Raw genomic sequence first — 25,890 nt, 5'->3', positions numbered from 1 at the left:
CTCTGCGTATAAAACTCCGGACATTTGACAGGAAATTTTTCGCTATTGCAGATCTCGATGTTCCAATCCAACTTAGAAAGTCCAGTTGAAAACGATCGTCCCGAGATCGAATACCAGACTGCAAGTGTGGCGTCGTCCCGAGAGTCCGTGGCGAATGTTGTCATTGAGGAATACAACGAGGAGCCAGTTCCTGCCTTTGACTACGTTAAAGAGATTGTGGAAAGTCCCGGCTCCAAGGTCGCCACCTACGTGAAGTCCCTGTTCCCTATTCTCGGGTGGATTGGCCACTACCCATTCACTCCATCCTGGATCTACAGTGATTTTGTGGCTGGTGTCACGGTTGCTATTGTGCTTGTTCCTCAGTCCATGTCGTACGCCCAGCTCGCCGGCTTGTCCTCCGAGTACGGTCTCTATTCGTCGTTCGTTGGTGTGCTTATTTACGCCTTTTTCGCCACATCCAAGGACGTTTCCATCGGTCCCGTTGCCGTGATGAGTTTGGAAGTTGGTAGATTAATTGCGCGTGTGCAAGAGAAGACAAACAACGCCTACGAAGCTCCGGTCATTGCCACGATGGTGGCACTATTGTGCGGCTCGATTGCTCTTGGTTTGGGTCTTCTGAGACTCGGCTTTATCGTGGAGCTCATCTCGCTGCCGGCCGTTCTCGCCTTCATGACCGGCTCGGCATTCAACATCATCGTCGGCCAAGTGCCCGGTCTCATGGGTTTCGGTAGCCACGTCAACTCCAAAACAGCAACCTACAAAGTCGTCATCAACACGTTGAAAAATTTGCACCGTACCAAAGTGGATGCTGCATTTGGCTTTGTGTCGCTGTTTGTTCTCTACGCTTGGAAGTACACCACGTCGTATCTCTACAAGCGCTACCCAAAACAGAAAGTCTACTTCTATTTGCAGCAGTTGAGAAGCGCAATTGTGATTATTTTCAGCACCCTCATCAGCTACCTGATTATTAGACACCACAAGACTAAGCACAGTTTCAGTGTGAACGGAAACGTTCCTTCTGGACTGAAACACGTGGGAGTCATGCAGACGCCTCCGGGACTCGTGGGCCACATTGCCTCGGAGCTTCCGGCTGCTACCATCATTTTGGTTCTTGAACATATCTCCATCTCTAAATCGTTCGGAAGAATTAACGACTACAAGATCAACCCTAACCAGGAGTTGATTGCCATCGGGGTGACCAACCTGATCGGTACATTCTTTAACGCTTATCCTGCCACTGGATCTTTCAGCAGAACCGCCCTGAAGGCCAAGTGTGGAGTCAAGACTCCGTTTGCAGGAATTTTCACTGGAGCTTGTGTGTTGCTCTCCATCTACTGTTTTACGGACGCTTTCTACTACATTCCAAAGGCTTCTCTGTCGGCCATCATTATCCACGCCGTGGGCGATCTTCTCGCCTCGTACAAGATCACCTGGAACCTGTGGAAAATCCAGCCATTGGACTTTGCCATTTTCCTCATCGGTGTGATCATCACTGTGTTTGCTACCATTGAAGAAGGAATCTATTTCGTTGTTTGTGCCTCCGTGGCTGCAGTTCTATGGAGATTGTGCAAGCCAAACGGCACTTTCCTCGGAAGAGTGCGTGTTCTGGAGGTTGTCGACCCAATTGTGGCCAGTGCTGACACCCAGCTCGAAAACAATAGCAACAAGAAGGGCGATGCCAACGTCGAGAGCAGACCTGTGTACAGGACGCACTACAGATGGGTGCCGCTCAAATCCAGTCCTAACAGCGCCACGCCTGTGCACTGTGTCTACGTTAATGACAGAGTTGCCGTGTCTCCTCCACCTCCAGGAGTAATTGTGTTCCGTCCAAGCGAGGCGTTCATGTACTCGAACTGTTCCAGACAAATAGACGCCGTTCTGGACGAGGTGAAGAGAGTCACGCGTCCAAAACATGCCAAAGTTGAGAAGACGTTCAACAATCCAGGACAATTGAACGTGAAGTGGTTGCACAAGATCACGCGCTACCAAGAGCCCGAGGAAGACAATAGACCGCTCCTGAAGGTCGTCCACTTCGATTTCAGCCAGGTGACGTTTGTGGATGCGACTGCAGTGCAGTCGTTGATCGATCTGAAAAAGAGTTTGGACCTCCATGCGGGCCACGAATACGAAATTCACTTCTCAGGAATTATCAGTCCGTGGATCAGACGGGCTCTCATTGGCGGTGGATTCGGCCGCAGCGTGCACGATGAGTCCGACCAGGAGCTCAAGAACGCAGATTCTTCGGTGGAAGAATTGGAAGAGGACAAGCCAAAGTACCGCGACCTCGAGAGACATACTTTGGATGCCGGTCTTGGCGAAGACTCATCTCACCTATATGCGCTTTCGGGAACAAACTACCCATATTTCCACTTCGATGTTCCATCGTACACGTATTTGGACGAGTGACGCTTGTTTAGAGTTGTATTTATTGCGAATGAGATTAATGATGCGATAGAAAGATTAATATTTAAATTAATTGTTTTTTTAATTATGCATCAATGCATGGAGAAATACTGCTAGTTCGATTTTCAGACCTCTGTCCTTCTCTCGAGTCGGCACTGATAGATGTCATCAACAGGGGCTACAACAAGCCCCGATACAAGTACGGCGTGATTGACACACCGCGGATCAAGCACTCGCTGCTCAGGGATCTGAATATCAAGGACCTAGAGCAGTCGTATCTTGCGCTGTTTTTGGCTCCAGAATGCGACATATTGATAGAGAAAGACGATAGTGCAGCCGAGGCGACCAGGAAGTTCATCAGCAAGTTTCCGGAAGTGAGTTTTTCAACACATCTCAGCCAGCTAGACGACTACTCTAACGTCGAATCGCGCATACTAGGAACAGTGGGGATTAAGAAAATAGACAGGGGCCACGAATTGACCGCCTTCACGTCGTTCTACCCGCAATTGTCGGGTAAGATGATGGATTTCATCCACCAGGTTGGCAAAAATGTCGGCTCAAAAACAATTATCGCAGACGTGATTGCAGAGCACAATCTGGTGGAGTTTTACGAAAAACACCAATATAGAGAAATACGCCGCATTCCGTGCAAAATAGACAAACAGACCAACCTGGTGATTGGGTCTGTGATGGAGGATGGCGTCAAGGCCAAAAAAGACTTCACGATGGTGGAGATGGAAAGAGTGTTGTAGAATGTGCACATGACTCTTCTGGCGGTGCTTACATCAGCCGGACGAAAAAAATTCTATTTAAACGTTGATGTACAAAACCTGGTTTTCAGGCTTTAGAAACTATTCGAAAAAAGTTGTACGCACTCGCAAAGGACTGCAAGTCAAGAAAATGAGCAGCGAATTTAACAGAGAGCAGCTGGAGTCGGTTTTGAAGAGAAGATTCTTCTACGCTCCCGCTTTTGAGATCTATGGAGGTGTGTCTGGGCTCTACGATTACGGTCCACCAGGTTGTGCTCTCCAGGCCAACATTGTCGATACGTGGAGAAAGCATTTCATTCTGGAGGAGGACATGCTGGAGGTGGACTGCACAATGCTGACCCCCCACGAGGTCCTGAAGACGTCTGGCCATGTTGATAAATTTGCCGATTGGATGTGTCGGGACCTCAAGACCGGCGAGATCTTCAGAGCAGATCATCTTGTTGAGGAGGTTCTGGAGGCCAGACTTAAGGGTGACAAGGAGGCTCGTGGCGAGAAAGTCGAGGACGTCGAGGAGGACGAGCAGAAAAAGAAGAGAAAGAAGAAGGTCAAGGAAATCAAGGCCGTGAAGCTTGACGACGAGGTTGTCAAGGAGTACGAGACCATTCTGGCCAAGATCGATGGTTATTCTGGCCCTGAATTGGGCGAGATCATGGAGAAACACAAGATCGGAAACCCTGCTACCGGCGAGCCTTTGGAGGCTCCTATGGCATTTAATTTGATGTTTGAGACAGCGATTGGTCCTTCCGGCCAGATGAAGGGCTATTTGAGGCCAGAGACTGCGCAGGGCCAGTTTTTGAATTTTTCCAAGCTGCTGGACTTCAACAACGAGAAGATGCCATTTGCGTCTGCGTCGATCGGAAAGTCGTTCAGAAACGAGATTTCTCCTAGATCCGGGCTTTTGAGAGTGAGAGAGTTCCTGATGGCCGAGATCGAGCATTTTGTCGATCCGGAAAACAAGTCCCATCCAAACTTCAAGAGCGTCGAGCACGTCGTTCTGAACTTCTTGCCAAGAGAGGTGCAACAAGAGGGCATTACCAAGACGTCCAAGGTTACTGTTGGCGAGGCTGTCAGGTCAGGAATGGTCGACAACGAGACCCTGGGATACTTTTTGGCCAGAATCTACCAGTTCCTGCTCAAGATCGGTGCCAACCCTGACAAAGTCAGGTTTAGACAGCACATGGCGAACGAAATGGCCCACTATGCCCAGGACTGCTGGGATGCCGAGTTGCAGACTTCGTATGGCTGGATCGAGTGTGTTGGCTGCGCCGACAGGTCTGCGTACGATTTGTCTGTGCATTCTGCCAGAACCAAGGAGAAGCTGTGTGTCAGAGAGCCTTTGGCAGAACCTAAGGTTGTCGAGAAACTAGAGTGCGAGATCGACAAGAAGAAGTTTGGTCCAAAATTCAGAAAAGACGCTCCAAAGGTCGAGCAATGGCTGCTGTCCAGAACAGAGTGCGAGCTCGAGGACCTGGCCAAGGAGCTTGACGAAAAACTGAAAATTACCGTCAAGATCCCAGAAACCACAGTCCCAGAAGTCGAGATCCCTGCCGAGCTGCTGAAGATCTCCAAGGTCAAGAAGACAGAGCACATTAGAGAGTACATTCCAAACGTGATTGAGCCATCATTCGGTATCGGCCGTATCATCTACTCTGTGTTTGAGCACTCATTCTGGACCAGACCGGAGGATTCCGCCCGGTGCGTGCTGTCGCTGCCGCCATTGGTGGCCCCAACCAAGGTGCTGCTCGTGCCGTTGTCCAACCACGAGACCTTGCTACCAGTGCTGAAACTGGTTAAGGACAAGCTGAAGGTGAAGCAGATTCCATTCAAGGTGGACGACTCTTCTGCGTCGATTGGAAAGAGATACGCCAGAAACGACGAGTTGGGAACTCCGTTCGGCATTACCATCGACTTCGACTCGCTGAAAGACAACAGTGTCACCTTGAGAGAGAGAGACTCGACGCTGCAGGTGAGAGGCTCGATCGACGACGTTGTGGACGCCATAGTCAAGCTCACCTACGAGGGAGTCGACTGGAAGGAGGGCACCAAGGGCCTGGAGAGCTTCGAGTCCAAGGCTGACGAGTAGTGCTGGAGCTGGCTACATAAATATATATAATTTTGCACCCACACCTGTGCACCACCCACATCAGCAGTAAAGAAAAACAAAATAAAACCTGTTTCCAGGCGAAAATACATGAAATTCTCTTGTTGATCAGCCGAACCAACGTACATCACTGGCTGCACAGAAATGGAGACACACGAGATAGGCGAAACAGGCACGGGCCCGGGGATAGCCACGCTGCCGCGGTACAAGGCCACATACAACGTGAGTGCACTAGCGACCGATTCTGCAGAGAATCTGGATTTGCACGGCACAGAGCCCGCAGACCGCGTGCAGGACTCTGTGGATGGGTTCGAGCCGCTCCAGGAAATCCTTGCGACTCCCGACTTCTTCAAGCCCAAGATGGCGACCAATATCCCAAACACCAGCACGGCGTCGTTACCGTCGCAGGTGGGCGAGTACGAGGGACAAGCGTTGCAATTGGACACAGAGGTGAAGGTGATGTCGATACCTAGCTCGCCCGTGCCGAAACTGCACCACAAACACGGATCAATTGGAGACATGCTGAGCGAGAAAGAAGATCTCGGAGACAAAGCTGCGCGACAGTCGGTGACCACAGAGAAGTCGAACTACTCGCAGATCATAGAAGGATACCAGGAGAGCGCGCACTCCTTACCGAGACAAGAACTGCAAACGAGGACAGAGCAGGATCAGGCTTCTAAGTTTTGTGACGGCTCGAATCTGGCTGCTCAACACTCAAACGGCTCTGCCAATGTTACACACGTGCCCGACACACTGCTAAAAAAAAACGTGCAGACACCTAGCCGGTCTGCGTCGTCGTCGGTGTCGTCGACGCGAAAGGCGAGCTCGAATGCCACCACGCCGTCCTCCGAGGTAAAGAAGACCAAGACCAAGACCAAGAAAATGTTTGGCAACCTCACGAGTTTCGTGTCGAGTCTCACACCCTCGGGCTCCCGCTCGGCATCGCAGTCCAGAGTCATCTCCGAACCATACGACTACGTGCGTCACCAGCACGTCGAGTACGACCCAAACTCGCAAACGTACATTGGGCTTCCTGAAGAGTGGAAACGGGCTTTGGCAGCACAGGGCGTCACTGTCGAGGACCAGAAAAAAAATCCCCAGGCTGCCAACCAGGTAATTAATTTCTTCAACTCCAACTTCAACGATGAGTCGAACAACAAATTTATGAAGGTCCAGGGCCACGACTCAGACCGCAGCAATGATAATGACAGTTTGAGCGAAAGTGAATATAAGACGCCGAATATCAGCTCTTCCACGCAGTTTGACACCACAGACTATGCCACCCCCTCCAGTCCCGCAAGTCCTGGGTTTCAGCAGACGCCGATCGCCCTTCAGAAGGAGACGTTCCCCACGCCGGATGGAGACAACGAATTCATCCCTCGAAGACACGCTCCTCCTCCGCCTTCTTCGACAGCCTCCAAAACTGCTACCACGCTGGCGATGTCTGCTAAAAGCCCGTTGAGCTCGGTGTCGCGAATCCCTTCGGGCTCAAAAAAAGCAGCCTCGTCGCCATCATCTCTCATTGGCAGTATATCTCGTCGCTTCGGCTCTAATCATTCCAAGTCGGGCACCACGCGATCCGAGAGACCGCAGATCTTGCATCTGGGCGAGTTTCTCCCAGTTCCGACGAGTCCAAAGCAATTGGCCACTGGAACACCACCGCAGAAGGAAGATGCATTTTCCAGGCCAGAGGAGAATGATACACTGCTTGCCGCTCCTCAACGCCTACCACCTGTTCCACCACCAGTTCCTATAAAGGACGTCCAGCTGCCACAGAAATCGGACGAGTCAGTCAAGCCGCAGATGCCGCCAGTTCCAAAAGGAAAACCAAAGAACGCCAAGATACCATTGACAGAAGACGAGCAGGAGCGCAGACGCGAGCTCCGTAGAGCTAAAGAGAGAAAGTATTTGCAACGTCTGTTGGAGATATGTTCTTCGGAAGATCCTAGCGAAAGATACCAGGGACTCGTGAAAATAGGACAGGGTGCTTCTGGAGGAGTCTACACGGCCACCGAGGTCGAGACCAATACTTGTGTTGCCATCAAGCAGATGGAATTGGAGAGACAACCAAAGAAAGAGTTAATTATCAACGAGATCCTTGTGATGAAAGGGTCGAAGCACAAAAACATTGTTAATTTCATTGAAGCGTACCTGCTGAAAAAAGACCTCTGGGTGGTGATGGAGTATATGGAAGGAGGGTCCCTGACCGACATTGTGACCCACAGTGTCATGACAGAGCGTCAAATGGGTGCTGTTTGCAGAGAGACATTGCAAGGTCTCAAGTTTCTTCACTCCAAAGGCATTATACACAGGGATATCAAATCTGACAACATTCTTCTCTCTTTGCAAGGAGACATCAAACTCACAGACTTCGGGTTCTGTGCCCAAATCAAAGATTATTCTGCAAAGAGAAACACCATGGTGGGGACTCCGTACTGGATGGCCCCCGAGGTGGTCACCAAGACAGAGTACGGGCCTAAAGTTGATGTTTGGTCTTTGGGCATTATGACCATCGAAATGATTGAAGGTGAGCCTCCGTACTTGAACGAAACTCCTTTGCGGGCCCTGTATCTCATTACCACCAACGGAAAACCTACATTGAACGACCCGGATTCGCTTTCCGAGGAGCTACAGGAATTTCTGGACCATTGTCTAGAGGTGAATCCAGACAAACGTCTCGACTCTGCACAGCTCTTGGAACTGCCATTCATTAAAAATGCCGACGACAACAGTTCTTTGGCGCCACTGGTCAAGCTGGCCAGAATGCAAAAACTCGCTGAGCTTCCCGATAGTGAAGATCATTCATAGACAAGCATGTACCTTGATTAGGCGTAAGCATACAATTTCTATTGTACAAATAGTGTAACACAGGTAATTACTTGGAAGCCGTTCAGATACTCTCATCGTCGTCTTCGTCGTCATCGTCTTCGGGCGAGCTTACCACCACGTACTTGGATTGGACAAAAAAGAGCTTCACCACAGTCTTGCCCTTGTTATCGAATTGGTAGAAATTACCCATTGGCACTTCAAAAGAGCATCCCGAAACCACCACAAACGGATTGTGCGACAGCGTCACTTCCAGCACTCCTTGAATCACGAAAAAGATGAAGTAGGTGTCGTCGTTCGACTTGATGGCTTTGCGAGAACCAACGGGAATCTCAATTATGCCACCGCCGCTAAACTCGCTGTCCTGATCAAACAGGGTCGCAATCCGAAAGAACTCCTCGCTGTTCTTGATGATGGAAATGTTTTTCGACTTGTTGGGAGCCCAAGCAACCGTTCTCTCGATCTGGTTCTCGGAACCCGGACCCTCAAAAACTGGAATCGTGAGCGAATTCTGTTGTAACCAGTCGCTGCCGTCCAGCTCACTGGCGATCTCTTGTTCCTTCTCTTTTTCTGGCTGCTCAGTAATTTGCGGTGGTGCTGTGACTGGCTGTGGCTTTTCAGTTTCCTCACTTTTTGGTGTTCGACTACGTCTTCGAGCTTTTGTCGATGGTGGCGCTGAAGACTGCCGTCTCTTCCTGGTAGGCTCTGCGACAGGACGGTGGAGCACGTCCTTGATTTTCTTCACGTACGTGCCGTTTTCGGTTGTGGTTTCATAGATAATTTTCTCGTTTCTCCACCAGGCAACAGGGGAAACCCTTCTTCTGGAAGATCTTCTCACTCCGTTTTCTGACATAGGCGTCTCTTCTTTTGGCAAAACCTCCTCCACCGACGCATCGATGTCCTTGCCTTCTGCTTTGTCTGTGTCTTCGGAAACGCTTACCACTTCGTCGTCCTCGCTTTCCACCTCAGGACCGGAATCCGTTTCCTCTTCGAAATCATCATCTTCGTCAACATCAGCGTGTTCTGGTGCCGACTCATCTGATTCAGAGGGAGCTGACTTTTTGCCTCGTGGCCTTTTTTTCGGACTTGATTCAATTGACTCGTCGTCATCAGAAATTATCACTTTGCCCTTGCTCGACGACTTTTTCTGGAGCGCCATATTCTTCGTCACCGCAGCAAACTTACGAGAGACAGCAGAGGACTTTGGTTGAGGTTTTTTGGTACGCACCTCTTCTTCTGATTTGTCCTCACTGTCTACATGCAGAACGCTCTCTTCAGTGGTTGGCAGGCTTTTCTTCAAAGGTGAAGGCTGTAGTTTTTTGGGCGAGCTTGCAGGTCGACTTTGCGAGGAGCGAGGAGAGCCATTCAAGGAGGCTCTACGGCGCACATTCGGTTTGATTGGGGAACCCATTCGCGTTGCTGCATTAATTATTTTGTCTGCATCCTCGGAATCACTTGCGTCGGGACTTTCTTCACTGGAGGAGAGTATTAAACGAGTGCCTTTACTTTGCGGTTGCTTGCTCTGGCTAAATGGCGAGCTTCCTGGAGCCTGCTGGCTTTTCAGCTGTTCGTACCTCATGGAGAGTCTTTTGTTGGGAGACGTGTTGACACTCTTGTTATTAGGACTTTCGTACTCGTCGTCAGAAAGAAAGAAATCTTTAAGATCTTCCAGCCCATTTTCGTTCTTCCTGGGCGTTCTCGTAAGATAGAACCCTGTTTTGCGGCCCACTTTGCCAGGGGGCTCGAATATTTCGCTTTTCCTATAACTCATCCTTTTGTTATGAGTTTGTGTGTATTGAAAGACTGCGGTACAATTGCAAACACTAGCGGCAGTTCAAATGGTAACCAGGTTATCAGCTCAAATGAATATCTTTCAAGACGCGTTTCCGATGGTACCACAAATAAATATTCGCACCGCTAGTTTGTAAACATCAACTATAAAACCAAGATTGATTTGTTTATTCTAGATGTAAATCGACGCGATATAGAACAGGGGTTTTTTTTTTTACGTCGATCGGCCCGATACATTTACATTACAACTGGTAGCTCCCAATGTCCTCAATTCAAAGGTATCACCTCTCCAGACTCTCCATCGTGGTAAGCGCGCATCTCGACTCTGAAGTCCGCACACGCCACTCCAAAAGTCTTTAAAATTAAAGCTTGTCTGACGTCCAGCACATCTCCCTTCTCGACCACCTTATAAGGTTCTGGAAGAGTGATTTTTCCGGACACAATCTTGGTCGGCATCTTGAACTTATTGCGCAAAGTCGGCTCCATCGAGTGCGACATCGGCACATCCTCCTCCTCAGCAACCTGACCTCCACGTGAGTAGACAATTCCTTCTGGAATCACGAAAGTGATTGGCGACTTCGACTTTGCTCTAGGGTAGTCAGATTTCACGTACGCACTGAAGTATGCCTTGACGGTCTCTGGAGTCTCATCTGTGAACAGCAGACCAATCAGTCCTTCGATATATTCTCCGAGCTTATGCAGATTGTCTTTGTATTCTTCCTCAGGAGTTTCACCCAACGCCTTCTCCAACACCTTTCTCTTACCCAAAATGAGTTTTGATCCAGTCCAATCTTTGCGAATATCTTGCAAAACAGGGGTTCTCACATCGTCCAATTTGAGGACCCAGACGTATCTGTGGGCATCCAGTGCAGCTCTGACCTCGTCAAAAATCCTGGTCTTATTTTCACGACCTTTCTTGTCGGTCTGAGCAAGGGTAACGAGCTTAGATCTCTTGGAGCGAGGCATGTTTGACCGATCCTAAAATTTTTCAATTTAGATATTTTTTAAAAAAATATTTTTTTCGTTCCATTTTCAGAAACGGGATGTTAAGATTAAATAATCTAATTTGAAGGCAAAAGGAAATCAAAGGTGATAAAAGGAATTGAAGGTGTTTATTCAGGGTTTAAATTGCAGCGAAAAACCAAGTTTTAGGCAATCTACCATCACGTGGGACACTAAAGACACTTTCTAATGACACGGAAAGTTGAATTGAAGAAGTCAAGAAGTCATACCAGAGACTCTCAAGAGTCCTCGGACCCTGAGGTTAACAGGTTTGATGAGGAGATGGCGGACGCAGACTTTGACACTGATGACCGGGAGGAGGAGAACGCAGTCCTGTCCAGGCTTGCGGGGAATTACAGACGGTTTTCAGAGTCTCAGAACAGAATACGACAGGAGGAGTCTGGAGAAGACGACTACTCTCATGACCACTACGGTTATGACGAGGAGTCAGAAGCCCAGGAAGACGATGAGGACCTAATGCGCTCGCTCCATGGGGTTTTGGGCGCTAACAGAAGCAGGACAGGTGCGCCTTTACAGCTCTCTTTGGCCAATGCCTTAGGCAGCTCTTCTCGTCCGGACGAGTCGCGCGGCAACACAAGGGGCAACGCCGAGGAAAATGACGGGAATCAACAAGATGCTGAATTTGGCATGTTTAGGAGCGCGTTGGGGAGAATGTTCCCAGGAGCAGGGTTCGGCGAAATGTTTGGAGGCGTCACCCGTATTTCGGAGCTGGCAAATGCTTTAAAAGAACATGAGGATCCATATATGGTGTTGGAGACACTCAACGAATTATCTGAGCGGCTGCTAATGATTAACGGGATTTTAGCGGAACGAAACCTTCCCACTTACAGACTGGCACAAGCAATCGTCTCGGTGATTGAGAATCCTCTATACCAGGAAGACCTGGAAGTGCAACTTGTCTCCTGTCGGTGCCTATACAATTTACTCGAGGTGAACGTCGACGCAGTACATGATGCTGTTGCCGCAGGAGCAATCGAAGCTCTGCAGTCAAAGCTTTTGGAAATCAGCTACATCGATCTGGCGGAGCAGGCTCTACAGACTCTTGAAATGATTTCGCGTGACTGTGGCAGAGACATACTGATGAAAAACTGTCTACCAGCGTGTCTCATGTACTTGGACTTTTTCACTATACATGCCCAACGAAAGGCCCTTTCCATCGCAGCAAACTCACTAAAATATGTGCCAAAATCCAAGTTTGACGATGTACGTGAAGTTTTCCCCATCATCGAGCGTGTTGCCATTGAATACTCAGACTCTACAAGTGTGGAAAGCGCGTGGCTAGCCATATCGAGAGTTGTGAAAAGCTTCGAAAAGGAACCATCTTTATTAGAGTCTTTGATCAGTGAGAACTTACTCAAGAAATTACTCACTCTTCTCCCAAGCTGTCTAGGTAAAGGCTCACATTCCAACAACTTGATCAGTTTCAACTCCTGTTTAAAACTCATTCAGTCTCTTTCGATTATTGCCAATTCGTCTCCGAAACTATCACTATTGCTTTTGGAGAATGGGGAATTAGGCCGAATGATCTTGACTTCATTGGCAGGATTTGACCGCAACACAAGTGACACGGCTCCAGAGTCTTCCGCACCTCAAGTTTCTGTCGAGGCTTTGATGGCCACTCCAAAAGAGCTGATTCTGGCTATGATCAACCTCATTGCGCCAATTCTTCCATTTGGGGAACCAGACGGTGACGCACAAGGCAAGATGGACGTCGGAAATTTTCGTGGGACCAACCACTCTCAAGACCGGATAGAAATGAATAAGACAAGGCTGTCACTCTATAAAGACGGTGATAATATTGGCAAATTTGAGACATTTGTTAGCGACATGCTTCCATTGATGATAAACATCTACACATCAACTGTGGATTATAAAGTTAGACGTTTGGTGTTACTTTGCATGCTTCGCGTGGTGTACGCATCCACGAAGTCTCAGCTGGCGAATCTTGTTCAAAGCTGCAATGCAACATCATTATTAGCATCAATTGTTATTCATGGTATCCACGTATTAAGGAAAAGCGGCCAATCTCGTTCATCCACGTTTGAGATGAGACCTTATGTGTTGATGTACGGAGCATTGACAATTACGGATATTCTTCTGCTCAAAGCGCCAGAGGTGTTTGTGGCAGAGTTCGAACGGGAAGGACTCATAACGCACACTCAACATTTTATGAACGATCTTGATCAGGATGAAAGAATGGTTAAGGCTTTGGAAAGACAGGAGGATTACATGGACGAAGACAAAAGCGAGGACGAGAGACCGAAAATCAGCTCCGATGAAAGAACTCAGGAAGAAGACCCGCACAATGATGAAGAGAACAGCGAGGATGAATCAAACGAAGACGAGGAAGAACCTGCAGATGCCCAAAGTGACGACGAAGAGCTGTCAACCCGTTTGTCCACACGTTTTGTTCGTGATTATACGTTAGATAGTGACGGCACTTCTTCGATCACAATGGAGTCCCTACTACTAGAGCTGGCCAGATTGTGCAAAATTTTTGAGCGAGATTACAAGGCTTTAAAACAGACAACGCCAGTTTTCAGCTCTTCCCAGGCCATAATGCTGACCGAGATGAAATCCATTTTCGACAACAGCCTTAGCTTGAGTTATCAAGAATGGGCGGACGTTTGGCGCAGGTTCGCAGAAACCTGTGGATTTCTGAACAGCGAACGGCACATTTCAAGCTTTGAGCTGATTGCTTCTGGTATGATTGCGTCTCTTTCAGACCTCTTCCGTCGAGAGCTGGCGGAAGAAAATTCAAATTGCGTGAAGGCATTCCAGGATCTGATTTGTTCAAGTTTCAGTCCTTTGGGAAACGGTGAACATCTTCCGCTGGTGTATTTTGTCAAAAAGCTAGAAGAAGCTTTGAGCAGGACAGAGTCTTTTGAGATCATCAGCTCGGGAGCTAACTGCTATGCATCTGGCGTAAGCGGCCCTGCCTCTTCAATGGCGAAACAGATTAAAATAAAACTTATTCCCGAGGACCCAGAGCATGGTGGGAGACAGCTCATGCTTATGGTCCATGCTATTGCCACGTTCAAATCAATCAACGGCTTTTTGAAACAAAGAGCAGATGGAATGAGAGGTCTAATGAGGGCCATAACCATGCCAGCGCAGTCTGCAGAGGGGGAAGCACCTTATCATATTGAATTCTCGATAAATGGCGAGGTCATCCCGCACGGAACGACCATTTACGGCGCCATTTACCGTTCTTTCCAAAATGAATCAAATGATATCGTGCCCTCACGGAAGATCTGGACCAGTGTCCCTCATGAAGTCCATTATCGTAGGGTGGAGGGTGAGTTGCCGGTATATGAGGAGGATCTTTATCCAACTGAGGGATCTGAAGATTCTTTGGAGTCTTTGGGCGACATATCTACTGCCCAAATTCTGGAACTTCTACAAATGTTGTACACAGTTAACAGTGCCACTCATCACCCCGGAGCCACGGAGACACTATTTTTGAACTACAAACTCACTGCAAAACTGAATCGCCAATTGGAAGAGCCTTTGATTGTGGCTAGCGGAACGCTGCCCGACTGGAGCGTGCACATCACTCGACAAATGCCGTTCTTGTTCCCGTTGGATACAAGAGTCTTCTTTTTGCAATCGACCTCTTTTGGATACTCTAGACTCATCAATTTGTGGCAAACTCGGTCCAATCAAGATGAAGAAGCGTCTGGATCTGGAGGAAACAGCGCTTCACAACTGGGACGCCCTGTTAGACACAAGCTGCGTTTGTCCAGGAAGAAGCTTTTGCAAGGCGCCATCAAGGTAATGGACTGCTACGGCACGATACCGGGAGTTTTGGAGATTGAGTATTTCGACGAAGCTGGAACTGGTTTGGGGCCTACGTTGGAGTTCTACGCCAACGTATCGAAAGAATTTGCAAAAGCTAAGCTGAAAATGTGGAGGACGAACGGCCGCACTTATTCCGATTCTGCCTCCTCATCTGATTCCGACAGCGAATATGTGAAATTTGAAACAGGACTTTTCCCTCGACCAAGTGCCAAACCAAGTTCAAAAGTACTGCATCTATTCTCCGTCTTGGGAAAGTTCGTTGCTCGCTCGCTGTTAGATTCGCGGATCATCGACTTTGAGTTCAACCCGCTATTTTTCGAGATTGCCAAAGAATTGGACACCAAGAGCTGGAAAGAGTTGTCTAGGAAAAAATCCATTGAACGCCTGAGCAGGGTCGATGCCGACCTTGCTAAATCTCTCGGTCATCTAACCAGGTATTTGGACGCTTATGCCGAGGTTGAGGAGTCAGAAAGGCCCGAAATCTTGATTGAAGGCTGCAAGTTGAGCGACTTGTCTCTTAATTTCACGTTGCCGGGCTACGAGGACGTCGAATTGTGTTTGAACGGAGAAGAAGTGGAAGTTGACCACACGAATTTGGAACGATACGTGGACAAAGTGATTGACCTTACCATCAAATCTGGCGTGCGGTCCCAGATCCACTCTTTTGTGCAAGGCTTTTCTGCTGTCTTCCCCTACTCATCCATGACCATTTTCTCCTCAGCTGAGCTTGTGAAGCTGCTTGGAAACGGTGAAGAAGACTGGTCCTACGAAACATTGGCAGGTGTCATCCACGCGGATCACGGCTACAGTATGGATTCGCCAAGCGTGCAGCGTCTGATGGAGATCATGAGCGAGTTCACCGCCGACGAACGCCGCAAGTTCCTGCAGTTCCTTACTGGATCGCCGAAACTCCCAATTGGAGGTTTCAAATCCCTGAGTCCAGATTTCACAGTTGTTCTCAAACACCCCGAGGACGGTCTGAAACCGGACAACTACCTGCCGAGCGTGATGACGTGTGCCAATTATTTGAAGCTGCCCGACTACTCGTCCAAAAGCGTCATGAAACAGCGCCTACAAACCGCAATGACCGAGGGCGCGAATTCATTTTTACTTTCATAACATGTTAAATCGTATTTAATTTCCGCGGACCCATCCGTTCAGCTTCGAGAGCCAACCTTGGGCGTGCTCGTGAGAGTCGCTCAGACCTTGCTTGGTCTGTTTGATCAGTTTCGAGCTTCCGTCCTTAACGTCCTGCTTGGCCTGCGCCAAATAGTTATTCAAAGTCTGTTGGGCAGAATCTTTTTTGCTCAAAAGATCGTCGTACTCTTTCTTGGCAGCATCCTGGGCCTCTTGAGACTTGGCCTTTCTCCACTTGAGCCAGCTGCTCTGTGTCTCGTCATACTTCTTCTTGGCCTCCTTCACCTGTTCATCGTAGTAGTCGTACAGTTTTTGAGCCGATTCTCTGGACTTTGCGGCCAGAATGCCGGTTTTGTCGTCCAAAGCACGCTTGTGCTCGTCAGCGACTTCTCCGGCCAGCTGACCAAAGCCAGCAACTGCGTTGTCGGCCTCCTTAACAAAGTCCCTGTCCTTGAGGTCTCCCTTAAAGTTACCGAGGAATTTCTCCGCGTTCTTCTGCTGCGAGTCGGCAAACTGAGAACCTCTCTTTTTCACGTTTTCAGCCCACTCAGAAACACGCTGCTCGGTCTCCTTAACAACGTCAGAGCCCCATTTCGACAAGTTCTCGCGAGCACCGTCTAGATTCTTTTTGGCCTCATCCAATTGCTTGCTAGCATCATCCTGCTTGGCCTCACCCCATTGGAACCATCCTTTCTTCTGCTGCTTGGCCTTGTCCTCAGCCTCGCGGTACTTCTCCCAGGCGGAGGCGTAGGAGCGTTGAGCAGACTCTTTAGACGAACCAAAGAAAGAACTCAATTTGTCCTTCGAACTTTCCAAACGATCAATCACCTGAGAGCCCGCAGAATTGACGGTGTCCTTTAGCTGGCTGCCAGCGGTGTTGGCGTTCTCCTGGATGTTGGAGTTCTTCTCATTGATCCACGAGCTGGCAGAATTCTTCAACTCCTCTGCACGCTGGACCCCCGAGTTGTAGAGGGATTCGCTGAAAGGCTCGATTTTTGGTGGCGGGTTCCAGTTGTAAAGACCCCATTGATCAATGGTCTTACCATGGTTGTATTGGACATCGTAGATGTACAAACCAGTCAGACCTGTTGCAAGAGCAAGAATATATTTGTTTGGGATTTTACCTGAAGTCATTTTGCTATTGGAACCTGAGGAGTGACACTGCTATTGCTATATATATTGCTGAGCAGCAACTTTGCTACCACAGACCGCCCCGCCGCCGCACACCTCACAAGGATGACGTAATACACGTGAGATGTAGCAAAATAATTTCCAGAAATTACAGCACAAAATGGTGCAGGGATGAGGGATGGGTTTACGGGCTACTCCTGGCACCCGGTGCGAGGGGGCGACACGACTCGTGCAAAATACACCAAATCTTTTGTAAACACTTCAACCAGGTCAACAGGCTTGTGTCGCATCTACAAGGGACTCCCGTTTTATTGTGACACGTTTTGCGAAACAGTCGTATGTACTCTGCCAAATTTCGGCCGGCATCGATACTGTTGAATATAAATACTTCGCGTCGTGTGTGTGGGAACATTCTTAGAGCACCCTCTATTTTCTCTATCCGATCTTCCAGTACGCGCAAAATGAGTGATTCCGACTCTGATTTCTCGCTTTCTGCCGCTTCCACGCCGCAGACCCAGAAACGGAAGCCTCTGTCGAACTCCACGAATACCACTAATGGCAAGAAATCGTCTGCCAGCGATCAGTATCAGAAACTCTCCCAGTTGGAGCATATTTTAAAACGGCCAGACACGTATATTGGGTCCGTGGAAAAAATTGAATCTGAGCAGTGGATATACAATGAGCAAACGGAGTCCATGGAAAAGAGAACTGTCAACATTGTTCCTGGTCTGTTTAAGATATTCGACGAGATCTTGGTGAACGCTGCCGATAACAAAATCAGAGACCCCAGCATGAAAAAGATTGATGTTAAAATTGACAAGGAAAACAACGTTATTTCTGTCAAAAATGATGGAAAAGGTATTCCCGTCGAGATCCACACCAAAGAGCAAATCTACATTCCAGAGCTTATCTTCGGTAACCTTCTGACTTCCAGTAATTACGATGACGACCAAAAAAAGGTGACTGGTGGTAGAAACGGTTACGGAGCCAAACTATGTAACATTTTCTCCACTGAGTTCACTGTGAGAACCGCAGACAAAAACACCCAGCTCTTGTACACGCAGACATGGAGAAATAACATGTCTGAAACAGGGAAGCCAAAGATCTCCACGATGAAGAAACAGGAGGAGTACACAGAAGTCATTTTCAAGCCTGACTTGTCGAAGTTTGGCATGGAGAGTCTCGATGATGACATTTTGGGCGTTCTTAGGAGAAGAGTGTATGATCTTTGCGGTTCCGTCCGTGGTGTCAAAGTGAGCTTGAACGGCCAGCAACTCAAGGTTCACAATTTCAAGCAGTACGTCGAACTGTACGTCAAGGCTCTAGAGAAAGAGAAGGGAAATCTTCCTGCTCCAGTGAAAACAGAAGATTCGGAGGATGGATCTTTGGCGCCTGCCCCGCTGTCTCAGCCACTGCCAACTATAGTTCACCAAGTGATCAACGATAGATGGGAGGTTGCATTCTCGATTTCGGATGGAACTTTTAACCAAGTGTCTTTCGTCAATTCTATCGCAACCACTGCTGGAGGTACTCATGTGGAATTGATCTCAAACATGCTTGTTACCAAGATCATGGAGCAGATCAAAAAGAAGAGCAAGACTGCCATCATCAAACCAATTCAGATCAAAAATAACATGTTTCTATTTGTCAACTGTCTTATCGAAAATCCAGCATTCACGTCCCAGACAAAGGAACAGCTCACCACGAGAGCTTCTCAATTTGGAGGCAAGAAGCTGGAACTTCCGGACTCGTTCGTGAAGAAGGTGCTGGCTTCCGGTATTTTGGAGAGCGTGATGGACATTGCACAAGCGAATGCCGACAAAGCGTTGAAGAAAAATGACGGTAGCAGAAAGAGTAGACTGACGGGCTATCCGAAATTGGAAGATGCCAATAAGGCAGGTACTAAAGAGGGCCACAAATGTACTTTGATCCTGACAGAGGGTGATTCCGCCAAGTCTTTGGCTGTCGCTGGATTGGCTGTGGTGGGACGAGATTACTATGGGTGCTACCCATTAAGGGGTAAGATGTTGAATGTGCGCGAAGCCAGCACTGACCAGATAATGAAGAATGCCGAGATCCAAGCCATAAAGCAAATTATGGGTCTTCAGCACAAAAAACGCTACGACTTATCAAACATCAACACTTTGAGATACGGTCACATTATGATTATGTCGGATCAAGATCATGACGGTTCGCACATTAAAGGTTTAATTATCAACTTTCTTGAAACATCTTTTCCTGGTCTGTTGGAAATCCCAGGGTTCCTTATCGAGTTCATCACTCCAATTGTCAAGGTGACTATTTTGACAGGCCCAGACAAAAACAAAAAGATATCGTTTTTCAACATGCCTGAGTATGAGGAGTGGAGAGACACAATCGGAAAGACGTGCTCTTACAAGCAAAAGTATTACAAGGGTTTGGGTACATCGCTGCCTACCGAAATGAGAGAATATTTCAGCCAATTGGATCGTCACTTGAAAACGTTCCACACTTTGCAAGAAGAAGATGTGTCACTGATCGACCTTGCTTTCTCCAAAAAGAAGGCAGATGACCGTAAAGAGTGGCTCAGAGGATTCCAACCGGGCACTTTCCTGGATCCAAATCTGACCGAGATTCCAATTTCTGAGTTCATCAACAAGGAGTTGATTCTTTTCTCGATGGCCGACAACATTCGTTCGATTCCTTCTGTTATGGACGGATTCAAACCAACTCAGAGAAAGGTTCTATACGGTGTCTACAAACGTAACCTGACGAGCGAGATCAAGGTGGCCCAGCTGGTTGGTTACATTGGTGAACATTCTGGCTACCATCATGGTGAGGCATCATTGACTCAGACGATCATCTCCCTCGCCCAGGACTTTGTTGGGTCCAACAACTTGAACATTCTCAAGCCCAATGGTGGTTTTGGTTCCAGAGCGTCTGGTGGTAAAGATGCTTCTGCCGCGAGATATATTTTCACCGAAGTCACCCCGATTACTAGAAAAGTGTACAACACACTGGATAATCCACTGCTTAACTATTTGCAAGATGACGAGCAAACTGTTGAACCTCAATGGTATGTTCCTGTTCTTCCGATGATTCTCGTCAATGGGTCAGAAGGTATTGGTTCTGGATGGAGTACCCAAATTCCTCCATTTAACCCGGTTGATATTGTCAAAAATATCCGCGCATTGATGAATGGTGAAGAAATGGTCGACATGATTCCTTGGTTCAAAGGGTGGGAAGGCACTATCAGCAGGATCGGGCCTGATAAATTCAGAATGGAAGGAAATATTGAGGAAATTGACGACACCACGGTCGAAATAACTGAACTGCCTGCTCGTATGTGGACGATTACCATGAAGGAATTTTTGCTCCAGGCAATTGCAGGTTCGGATAAGCAGAAGCCATGGATCAAGGATATGGAAGAACAGCATGGTGTGGGCATCAAATTTGTCGTGACCTTATCCAAAGAAGAGATGGAGAAGACCAGAAGAATTGGACTGAAAGAGAGATTTAAGCTGATCTCCATTATTAACACCTCCAACATGGTTGCTTTTGATCCTCAAGGAAGAATCAAGAAGTATGATCATGTCAACCAAATTATCGAGGACTACTATCTGGTCAGATTGGATTATTACCAGCGGCGGAAAGACTATATGGCAGATCTGTTCTCCAACCAGTTTGAGAAGCTCTCATACCAGGCTAAATTTGTGAAAATGATCATTGACAGAGAGCTGAACATCAACAACAAAAAGAGAGTGAATCTAGTTAAAGAGCTCAAACAACTGGGATTCCCTGGATTTGACAAACATAACAAGCCAATCAGACCAACTGAATTGAAGGAGGAGGACGACGAGGAAGATATAAACGAGCTAGCTGCCGATCCGACCGCAGTGGTGCAAGAGAAAAAGACAGCAGTTTCAGCGTATGATTACCTATTGGGCATGCCCTTGTGGTCTCTGACCTCTGAACGCTATGAAAAGTTGCTGAAGCAAAGAGACGAAAAGGAGGCCGAGCTGAATAATCTTCTTAGAAAGAGCGCCAAGGATCTTTGGAACGAGGATTTGGACGTGTTCCTTGAGGAATGGGACAAATTCCTAAAAGAGGATGAAGAGAGCCGGTCTTCGATGAAGGTGGGAGACCACTCGAAGAAGAAGCGGAAGAGAAGAACTAAAGCAGAGCTTGCTGCCCCTGCCAAGAAGAAAACAGCAGACAAGACTGCTGCCACTAAACCTGTAATCAAGAAGGAGGAACCTGAGAAGCCAGTTACGAAGACCGAAGAGCCTGTTTTCAAGAGTGTATTTGGCGGATCGGGCTCTAAGTTCAATGCTGCCACGAGCATCTTCAGTGCTGGATCAGACTCCACCGAGTCTGATGCGTCTGCTCCATCCAAAGCGTCTTCTTTCTTCACCAAGAAGCCCTCCAAGAAGGCCAAGAATGTGATCGAGTCTGACGAAGAAATCGTCGAGCTCTCTGATGACGATGCTCCCACGCCAGTGAGCCGTGCATCTTCCACACGCAAGAAGACCACCAAGTCGTATGTGCTCGACGACGACTCGTTTGAGGAGCCAAGCGATGATGAAGATTATGAGGGATAGATCCGCGTATATATTGCTTAGAGATATGTTATACGATTCAAACTTTTCTATTTGGTTGCATAGGAGCCCATTTTTCAGTGAGCGACTCTGCGGAGGCACCTTTCAGGCTTTTCGGTTTGCTAGGCACGATGGGTGTGATTTTTTCTGGCCGTTGTGGTGCTGGAGCCTGCTCTGACGTTTGCACTTTCCGCGGAGGAGGTGGAGGCGGCGCAGAAGAGCTTATTGGGCCTGGAGAACTCGTGGCCGAGCGCGTGGGTCTCATCGCTTCGAGTGAGTACTTATGTTCTGTGTTTGCGGACGAAGGTTTAGGCTTCAACGCGGTGTGCAAAGACGAGGACAGACCTGGGACCAACATGGCCGCGGACTCGTTTGCATCGTACGGAGGCGGCACACGACGTCTCTGCGGAGTGGTCAGAGTGTTTTCTTGTGATTGAGGTGGCGAGCGTCTTGGCAACGTAGGAGCAGTGCTGGAGGAGTCTCCAGAAATATCGATCAATGTTGGAGCCGAGGCTGTTGACCAGTTCGACGAGGCGAATGACCTTGACTCCGAGTCGTCGACGTCGTCATCTGGCTCGTTCAAATCCATCAATTCGTCGGACTTGACGGCAGAAGATCTGTACTGGGTGTACAGCTTTTCGAGTAGCTGAGACTTGGTCTTTTGGTCTACGAGTTTCACTTTTGAAGTGAAAACACCATAAATGGGCTTGTGGTCCGAGAACACAAGGTCCACAATGGCGTCATAGTGCAACTGCGAGAGTGACCTGCCTTTATAGAGAATTCTATCGGTCCATGACGGAACACGCTGTTTCTCGCTGGTGTCGTAGTTGGTCGTTCCTTTGTCGAACTTGTACGTGGGGATGAACTTGATGGGCATCTCCTTAAAACCTTTCATCTCTGCGCGCCGTTTGAGCTCGATCTTGAGCTGGTCATATTCGAGCAAAGTCTTGAGGTCGTTGGATGACAATAACGCTCTCACGTCGTCGTTAGCCTTGGATATACGGTAGTTCAAATCCCCGAGCCATATGATGTTGTCGTGGTGCTTGATCTGGCGATTTCGTGAGAACCGGATCGCATTCCAGGTGGTGATGAAATCGTTATATCTTTCGTCAATATTGGTGGTTCCTGCCGCAAGATGGGAGTTGAAGAAACAGAACGAGGTCGAACCGTAGTCGAAACGGATGGCGGCCGAGCCTTTATTGGCCGTCATTCCGCCGAGACCTGTTTTCTTGGATTTTCCTTCCACCTGTGTGATTTTCGAAACAGCGTCAGCCTTCACGTACAAGAGCAGGAGAACAGACGACATGTACTCTGCCCGCAACATGACGTATTTGTTGGACCCGCCGTCATTAAGCTGGTGCTCGATGGCCGTCTGCCAGTATTGAGAAGGTGACGAATCGTTCTTCAGGATGTTGGACGCATTCAACTCAATCACCTCCTGGAAGCCAACGATCACTATATCTGGCGAAAAGGAGCGGCCTCCAACTTGACGTGGGAATAACCACGACGTGAGGTCGCCAGAAATAGTGTTACCTGCCAGATTGTATGATCCGACGTATATTGTGATGTCCTCGTGCGAGACGAATCTGCTTTCGTATTTTTTGCACTCCTCGTTCACGTAGTCGGTGATTGGATCGAAAATCATCACAGGGATCTGGCCCGAGTTCTTGCCTAGCAAAGTGTCCGTCACGGCTTGCTTTCCCTTGTCAACAAAGTTGTTTATGTAGATTCTGCTGATACTCTTTGTGGCGTCCGAAAGAGCGCCGGCAAGGCCCATCTTGCCTGAGCGAGAAAAACTCGACTTGAGCGCATTTGTGCCGGTGTAGATCTGGGAGATTTGGTCGCCGTGGTCGGCCCAAAGCGTGCTGTGTTTCAAATTGAGGTCGTATGTGTCGCCTTTGCGGAAAGCGTTGATGAACTCCTCCAGAGCAGCCATGGATATAACCTGCTGGACAACATTAGTACGGTCAAGACAGTCGAGACAGTTGACTCTGAACACCCCGTCTTGCTCTAAAAGAACCTCTTTGGTCGCCTTGTTGTAGCAGTAGAAACCAAACTTGTCGAGTGCCAGCTGGAGATCCGACAAAATTTTGGTAGCATGAGCGTACGTCTTGGCGGTTTCTTGGTGGAAATCGAAATCTGTGAAATAAACAGAGTCCGGCTTTTTCTTGCTCAGTGCCTTAAAGTGACGCTTGTACTCTCTGTTGAGCTCCACTTCGGAGGATTTTGTCGACGAAAGCAAGTTCACGATGTTGACGGGACCATACTTGCCGTTGAGGTTCTCAAAGTGTTTTTCAAATACTGGCTGTGTCGCCTCGAAACTTCTTGTAATTTGCACCTTGGGCGAGATCAGCGCTGTGTCCTGCTCCCAAAACACCGGAATCGAACCACGGATCTGTGTGTACGCAAACACGTGACTCTCGTCGTTGTAAATCAGCTCGGTCTCGACGAAATTGGCAACGTTGCCGTCGTCGTCGACGCCTCGAACATTGAACCGAGTCCCCGCCCGTTTCCACGACTGTTTGGAGATGATTGTCAGTCGTGCACGGCGACCACCAACACTCACACGGAGCGTCTCTGCAAACCCGCGAATCACCGTGGTCAGATATTTGTTTTCGTCCAAAATGCGTTTCGGGACCTCGTCGAGGTTGTTGCGGAACTTGATCACCTCCTCCATCATAAAGGCATTCCACATGTAGTCAAGATGGTATCTGTCCATTGAGAGAGAGTGCCGCGTATCCATGCCTCTTGTTTGCAAGGTGCTTGTGAGATCAAAGTCTGTGCTGTAAAAGAAAGAGCCGTCCGTGAGTAGCTTACGCAGCTCGTAGCAAGGATGCTGCTCGTACTTAGAGGGGTATCCGCCCGGCTGCGACTCGCCGTCGGCCTCAACGGGGAACCCGTTGGCGTTGAGCTCGAGGAAGTCCCAGGTGTCTTTTGTCAGACAGTGGAACTCAACGTCCATGATTTTGTTGATAATCTCGCCGTCCGTCGGCGAGGCGACGTCAACTTTTCCTGTGATGACGGCCAGGAACACATTTCCGTTCATCTCTATGAGGCCCAGAAACCCAAGAGGCTTGTGTCTGGAGAGAGAGCGGAAACTTCTCTGGTGGAACTGATCCTTGGCGACCAGCTCAATCGCACACTTACCAGTCGCGGGGATATATCGGAACAGTAGCACATGCGTTTCGGAGGCCAGCGCAAGCGTCCGCTGTTTTTTGTTACTGATCAAAATCCGCATCGCAAAACTGACACTGGATTCAACTTTAAACAAATAATCAGCTGGAATAATTTTAGCAGAGGCACACGACGTGGCCATCATATATAAATGTCACGGAGAGCCCATTTCATGTTCTCGTAGACGGTGAAAGTGACGCATGTGGCCGGCACCACGCGTATCAGGTTTGCAAACAGTCCTTTATAAAAGCCAAAGAAGCCCTCGCGCACAAACACCTCGGTGGCAGCAGAGATCAAACCGTATCGACCTCTGTTGATCTGGAGTCGCGATCGCACCACTTGGAGCGGGTAAAAAACCATTGTGGATACCATTTTCGACACCGCGCTCGCACACAGGTACTGCGCAGCGCTCATGTGCGACGACGTCGTTAGAATATGGCTTTTCACCGTATCGTAGATCGAAAACTGCAGAGCACCCTGCGAGACGCTCAGCAGAGCCGGTGACAATCCTCTATAAAAGCCGAATACCCCCTCGTGGCGGTAAATCTGCCTGAACCCGTCCACAATCGACATATAGGCCCCTGGTGTCGTGCGCGACGTGGAGATCATTCTCGTTTTGATCACCCAGATCGGGTTGGTGAAGAAAGACGTGGTCCATCCGGCAGCAAATGCGCATAGCAAGTACTGCGACGAGCTCAGCGACCGATCTGCATCGCCAGAGCCGCCAACATACATGCTGAAAACCATATTTTTGTACTCTCTGTAGAAGCTAAAATACAGACCCCAGGCGGTGGTGCTCCCTAGCAGATTCGGTCCGACTCCGCGATAGAGGTTCCGGACTAGCTGCGACTGTTTGAGCGTTCCATTGATCCGGGAATCCTCCAGCAGCTTGTTTTTGATCGCCCTGAAGCTCTCGACCTGGCTCTTGGTTGTAGTGTCCAGCTGCAATCGGAGCTTGAAAAAGTCGAGCGGATGCGAGATGAGTGTCGTAATAAACCCAGCCGTCAGTCCAGACACGGTCTCAACAGATCGCGACGTCAGAAGTCGGGGCTCCTTCACGTCGTCCACGAGATTGAGGGACCTGTCAGACATGTAGGGAAGAAGGGTGTGAAAAGTTTTGTTGCGTCGATCGGCGCGTCGAAGTAGAAGAAGTCAG

At 48.6% G+C, this 25,890-nt stretch overlaps 11 protein-coding genes across 11 annotated transcripts; 6 read left to right on the top strand and 5 right to left on the bottom strand.

Annotated features, from left to right (window-relative positions):
* Positions 1-57: 57 nt before the first annotated feature.
* On the top strand, positions 58-2,406 carry HPODL_02639 (sulfate permease; the record flags this gene model as incomplete). Its single annotated transcript, XM_014076951.1, has 1 exon — positions 58-2,406. One exon carries the CDS (start codon positions 58-60, stop codon positions 2,404-2,406), a length of 2,349 nt encoding a protein of 782 aa, XP_013932426.1.
* Positions 2,407-2,498: 92 nt separating this feature from the next.
* Positions 2,499-3,155, top strand: HPODL_02638 (uncharacterized protein; the record flags this gene model as incomplete). The annotated part of the gene is made up of 1 exon (XM_014076950.1): positions 2,499-3,155. One exon carries the CDS (start codon positions 2,499-2,501, stop codon positions 3,153-3,155), a length of 657 nt encoding a protein of 218 aa, XP_013932425.1.
* Positions 3,156-3,222: 67 nt separating this feature from the next.
* Positions 3,223-5,256, top strand: HPODL_02637 (Glycine--tRNA ligase 1, mitochondrial; the record flags this gene model as incomplete). Its single annotated transcript, XM_014076949.1, has 1 exon — positions 3,223-5,256. The coding sequence occupies one exon, from the start codon at positions 3,223-3,225 to the stop codon at positions 5,254-5,256; it is 2,034 nt and encodes a 677-aa protein (XP_013932424.1).
* Positions 5,257-5,418: 162 nt separating this feature from the next.
* Positions 5,419-8,082, top strand: HPODL_02636 (p21-activated kinase 1; the record flags this gene model as incomplete). Its single annotated transcript, XM_014076948.1, has 1 exon — positions 5,419-8,082. One exon carries the CDS (start codon positions 5,419-5,421, stop codon positions 8,080-8,082), a length of 2,664 nt encoding a protein of 887 aa, XP_013932423.1.
* Positions 8,083-8,164: 82 nt separating this feature from the next.
* Positions 8,165-9,871, bottom strand: HPODL_02635 (Protein MIF2; the record flags this gene model as incomplete). Its single annotated transcript, XM_014076947.1, has 1 exon — positions 8,165-9,871. One exon carries the CDS (start codon positions 9,869-9,871, stop codon positions 8,165-8,167), a length of 1,707 nt encoding a protein of 568 aa, XP_013932422.1.
* Positions 9,872-10,158: 287 nt separating this feature from the next.
* On the bottom strand, positions 10,159-10,857 carry HPODL_02634 (mrna turnover protein 4; the record flags this gene model as incomplete). Its single annotated transcript, XM_014076946.1, has 1 exon — positions 10,159-10,857. The coding sequence occupies one exon, from the start codon at positions 10,855-10,857 to the stop codon at positions 10,159-10,161; it is 699 nt and encodes a 232-aa protein (XP_013932421.1).
* A 225-nt stretch (positions 10,858-11,082) lies between these two features.
* HPODL_02633 (Ubiquitin-protein ligase (E3) that interacts with Rpt4p and Rpt6p) lies at positions 11,083-15,834 on the top strand (the record flags this gene model as incomplete). The annotated part of the gene is made up of 1 exon (XM_014076945.1): positions 11,083-15,834. The coding sequence occupies one exon, from the start codon at positions 11,083-11,085 to the stop codon at positions 15,832-15,834; it is 4,752 nt and encodes a 1,583-aa protein (XP_013932420.1).
* Positions 15,835-15,849: 15 nt separating this feature from the next.
* Positions 15,850-16,986, bottom strand: HPODL_02632 (uncharacterized protein; the record flags this gene model as incomplete). The annotated part of the gene is made up of 1 exon (XM_014076944.1): positions 15,850-16,986. One exon carries the CDS (start codon positions 16,984-16,986, stop codon positions 15,850-15,852), a length of 1,137 nt encoding a protein of 378 aa, XP_013932419.1.
* A 458-nt stretch (positions 16,987-17,444) lies between these two features.
* Positions 17,445-21,563, top strand: HPODL_02631 (DNA topoisomerase 2; the record flags this gene model as incomplete). The annotated part of the gene is made up of 1 exon (XM_014076943.1): positions 17,445-21,563. One exon carries the CDS (start codon positions 17,445-17,447, stop codon positions 21,561-21,563), a length of 4,119 nt encoding a protein of 1,372 aa, XP_013932418.1.
* A 37-nt stretch (positions 21,564-21,600) lies between these two features.
* HPODL_02630 (Polyphosphatidylinositol phosphatase INP53) lies at positions 21,601-24,798 on the bottom strand (the record flags this gene model as incomplete). Its single annotated transcript, XM_014076942.1, has 1 exon — positions 21,601-24,798. One exon carries the CDS (start codon positions 24,796-24,798, stop codon positions 21,601-21,603), a length of 3,198 nt encoding a protein of 1,065 aa, XP_013932417.1.
* Positions 24,799-24,875: 77 nt separating this feature from the next.
* On the bottom strand, positions 24,876-25,826 carry HPODL_02629 (Protein required for transport of flavin adenine dinucleotide (FAD); the record flags this gene model as incomplete). Its single annotated transcript, XM_014076941.1, has 1 exon — positions 24,876-25,826. One exon carries the CDS (start codon positions 25,824-25,826, stop codon positions 24,876-24,878), a length of 951 nt encoding a protein of 316 aa, XP_013932416.1.
* Between the last annotated feature and the right edge of the window lie 64 nt (positions 25,827-25,890).

This window comes from Ogataea parapolymorpha, chromosome VII, assembly GCF_000187245.1.
Source record: "Ogataea parapolymorpha DL-1 chromosome VII, whole genome shotgun sequence".
NCBI lineage: Eukaryota > Fungi > Ascomycota > Pichiomycetes > Pichiales > Pichiaceae > Ogataea > Ogataea parapolymorpha.
This window is presented reverse-complemented; position numbering and strand designations above follow the sequence as displayed.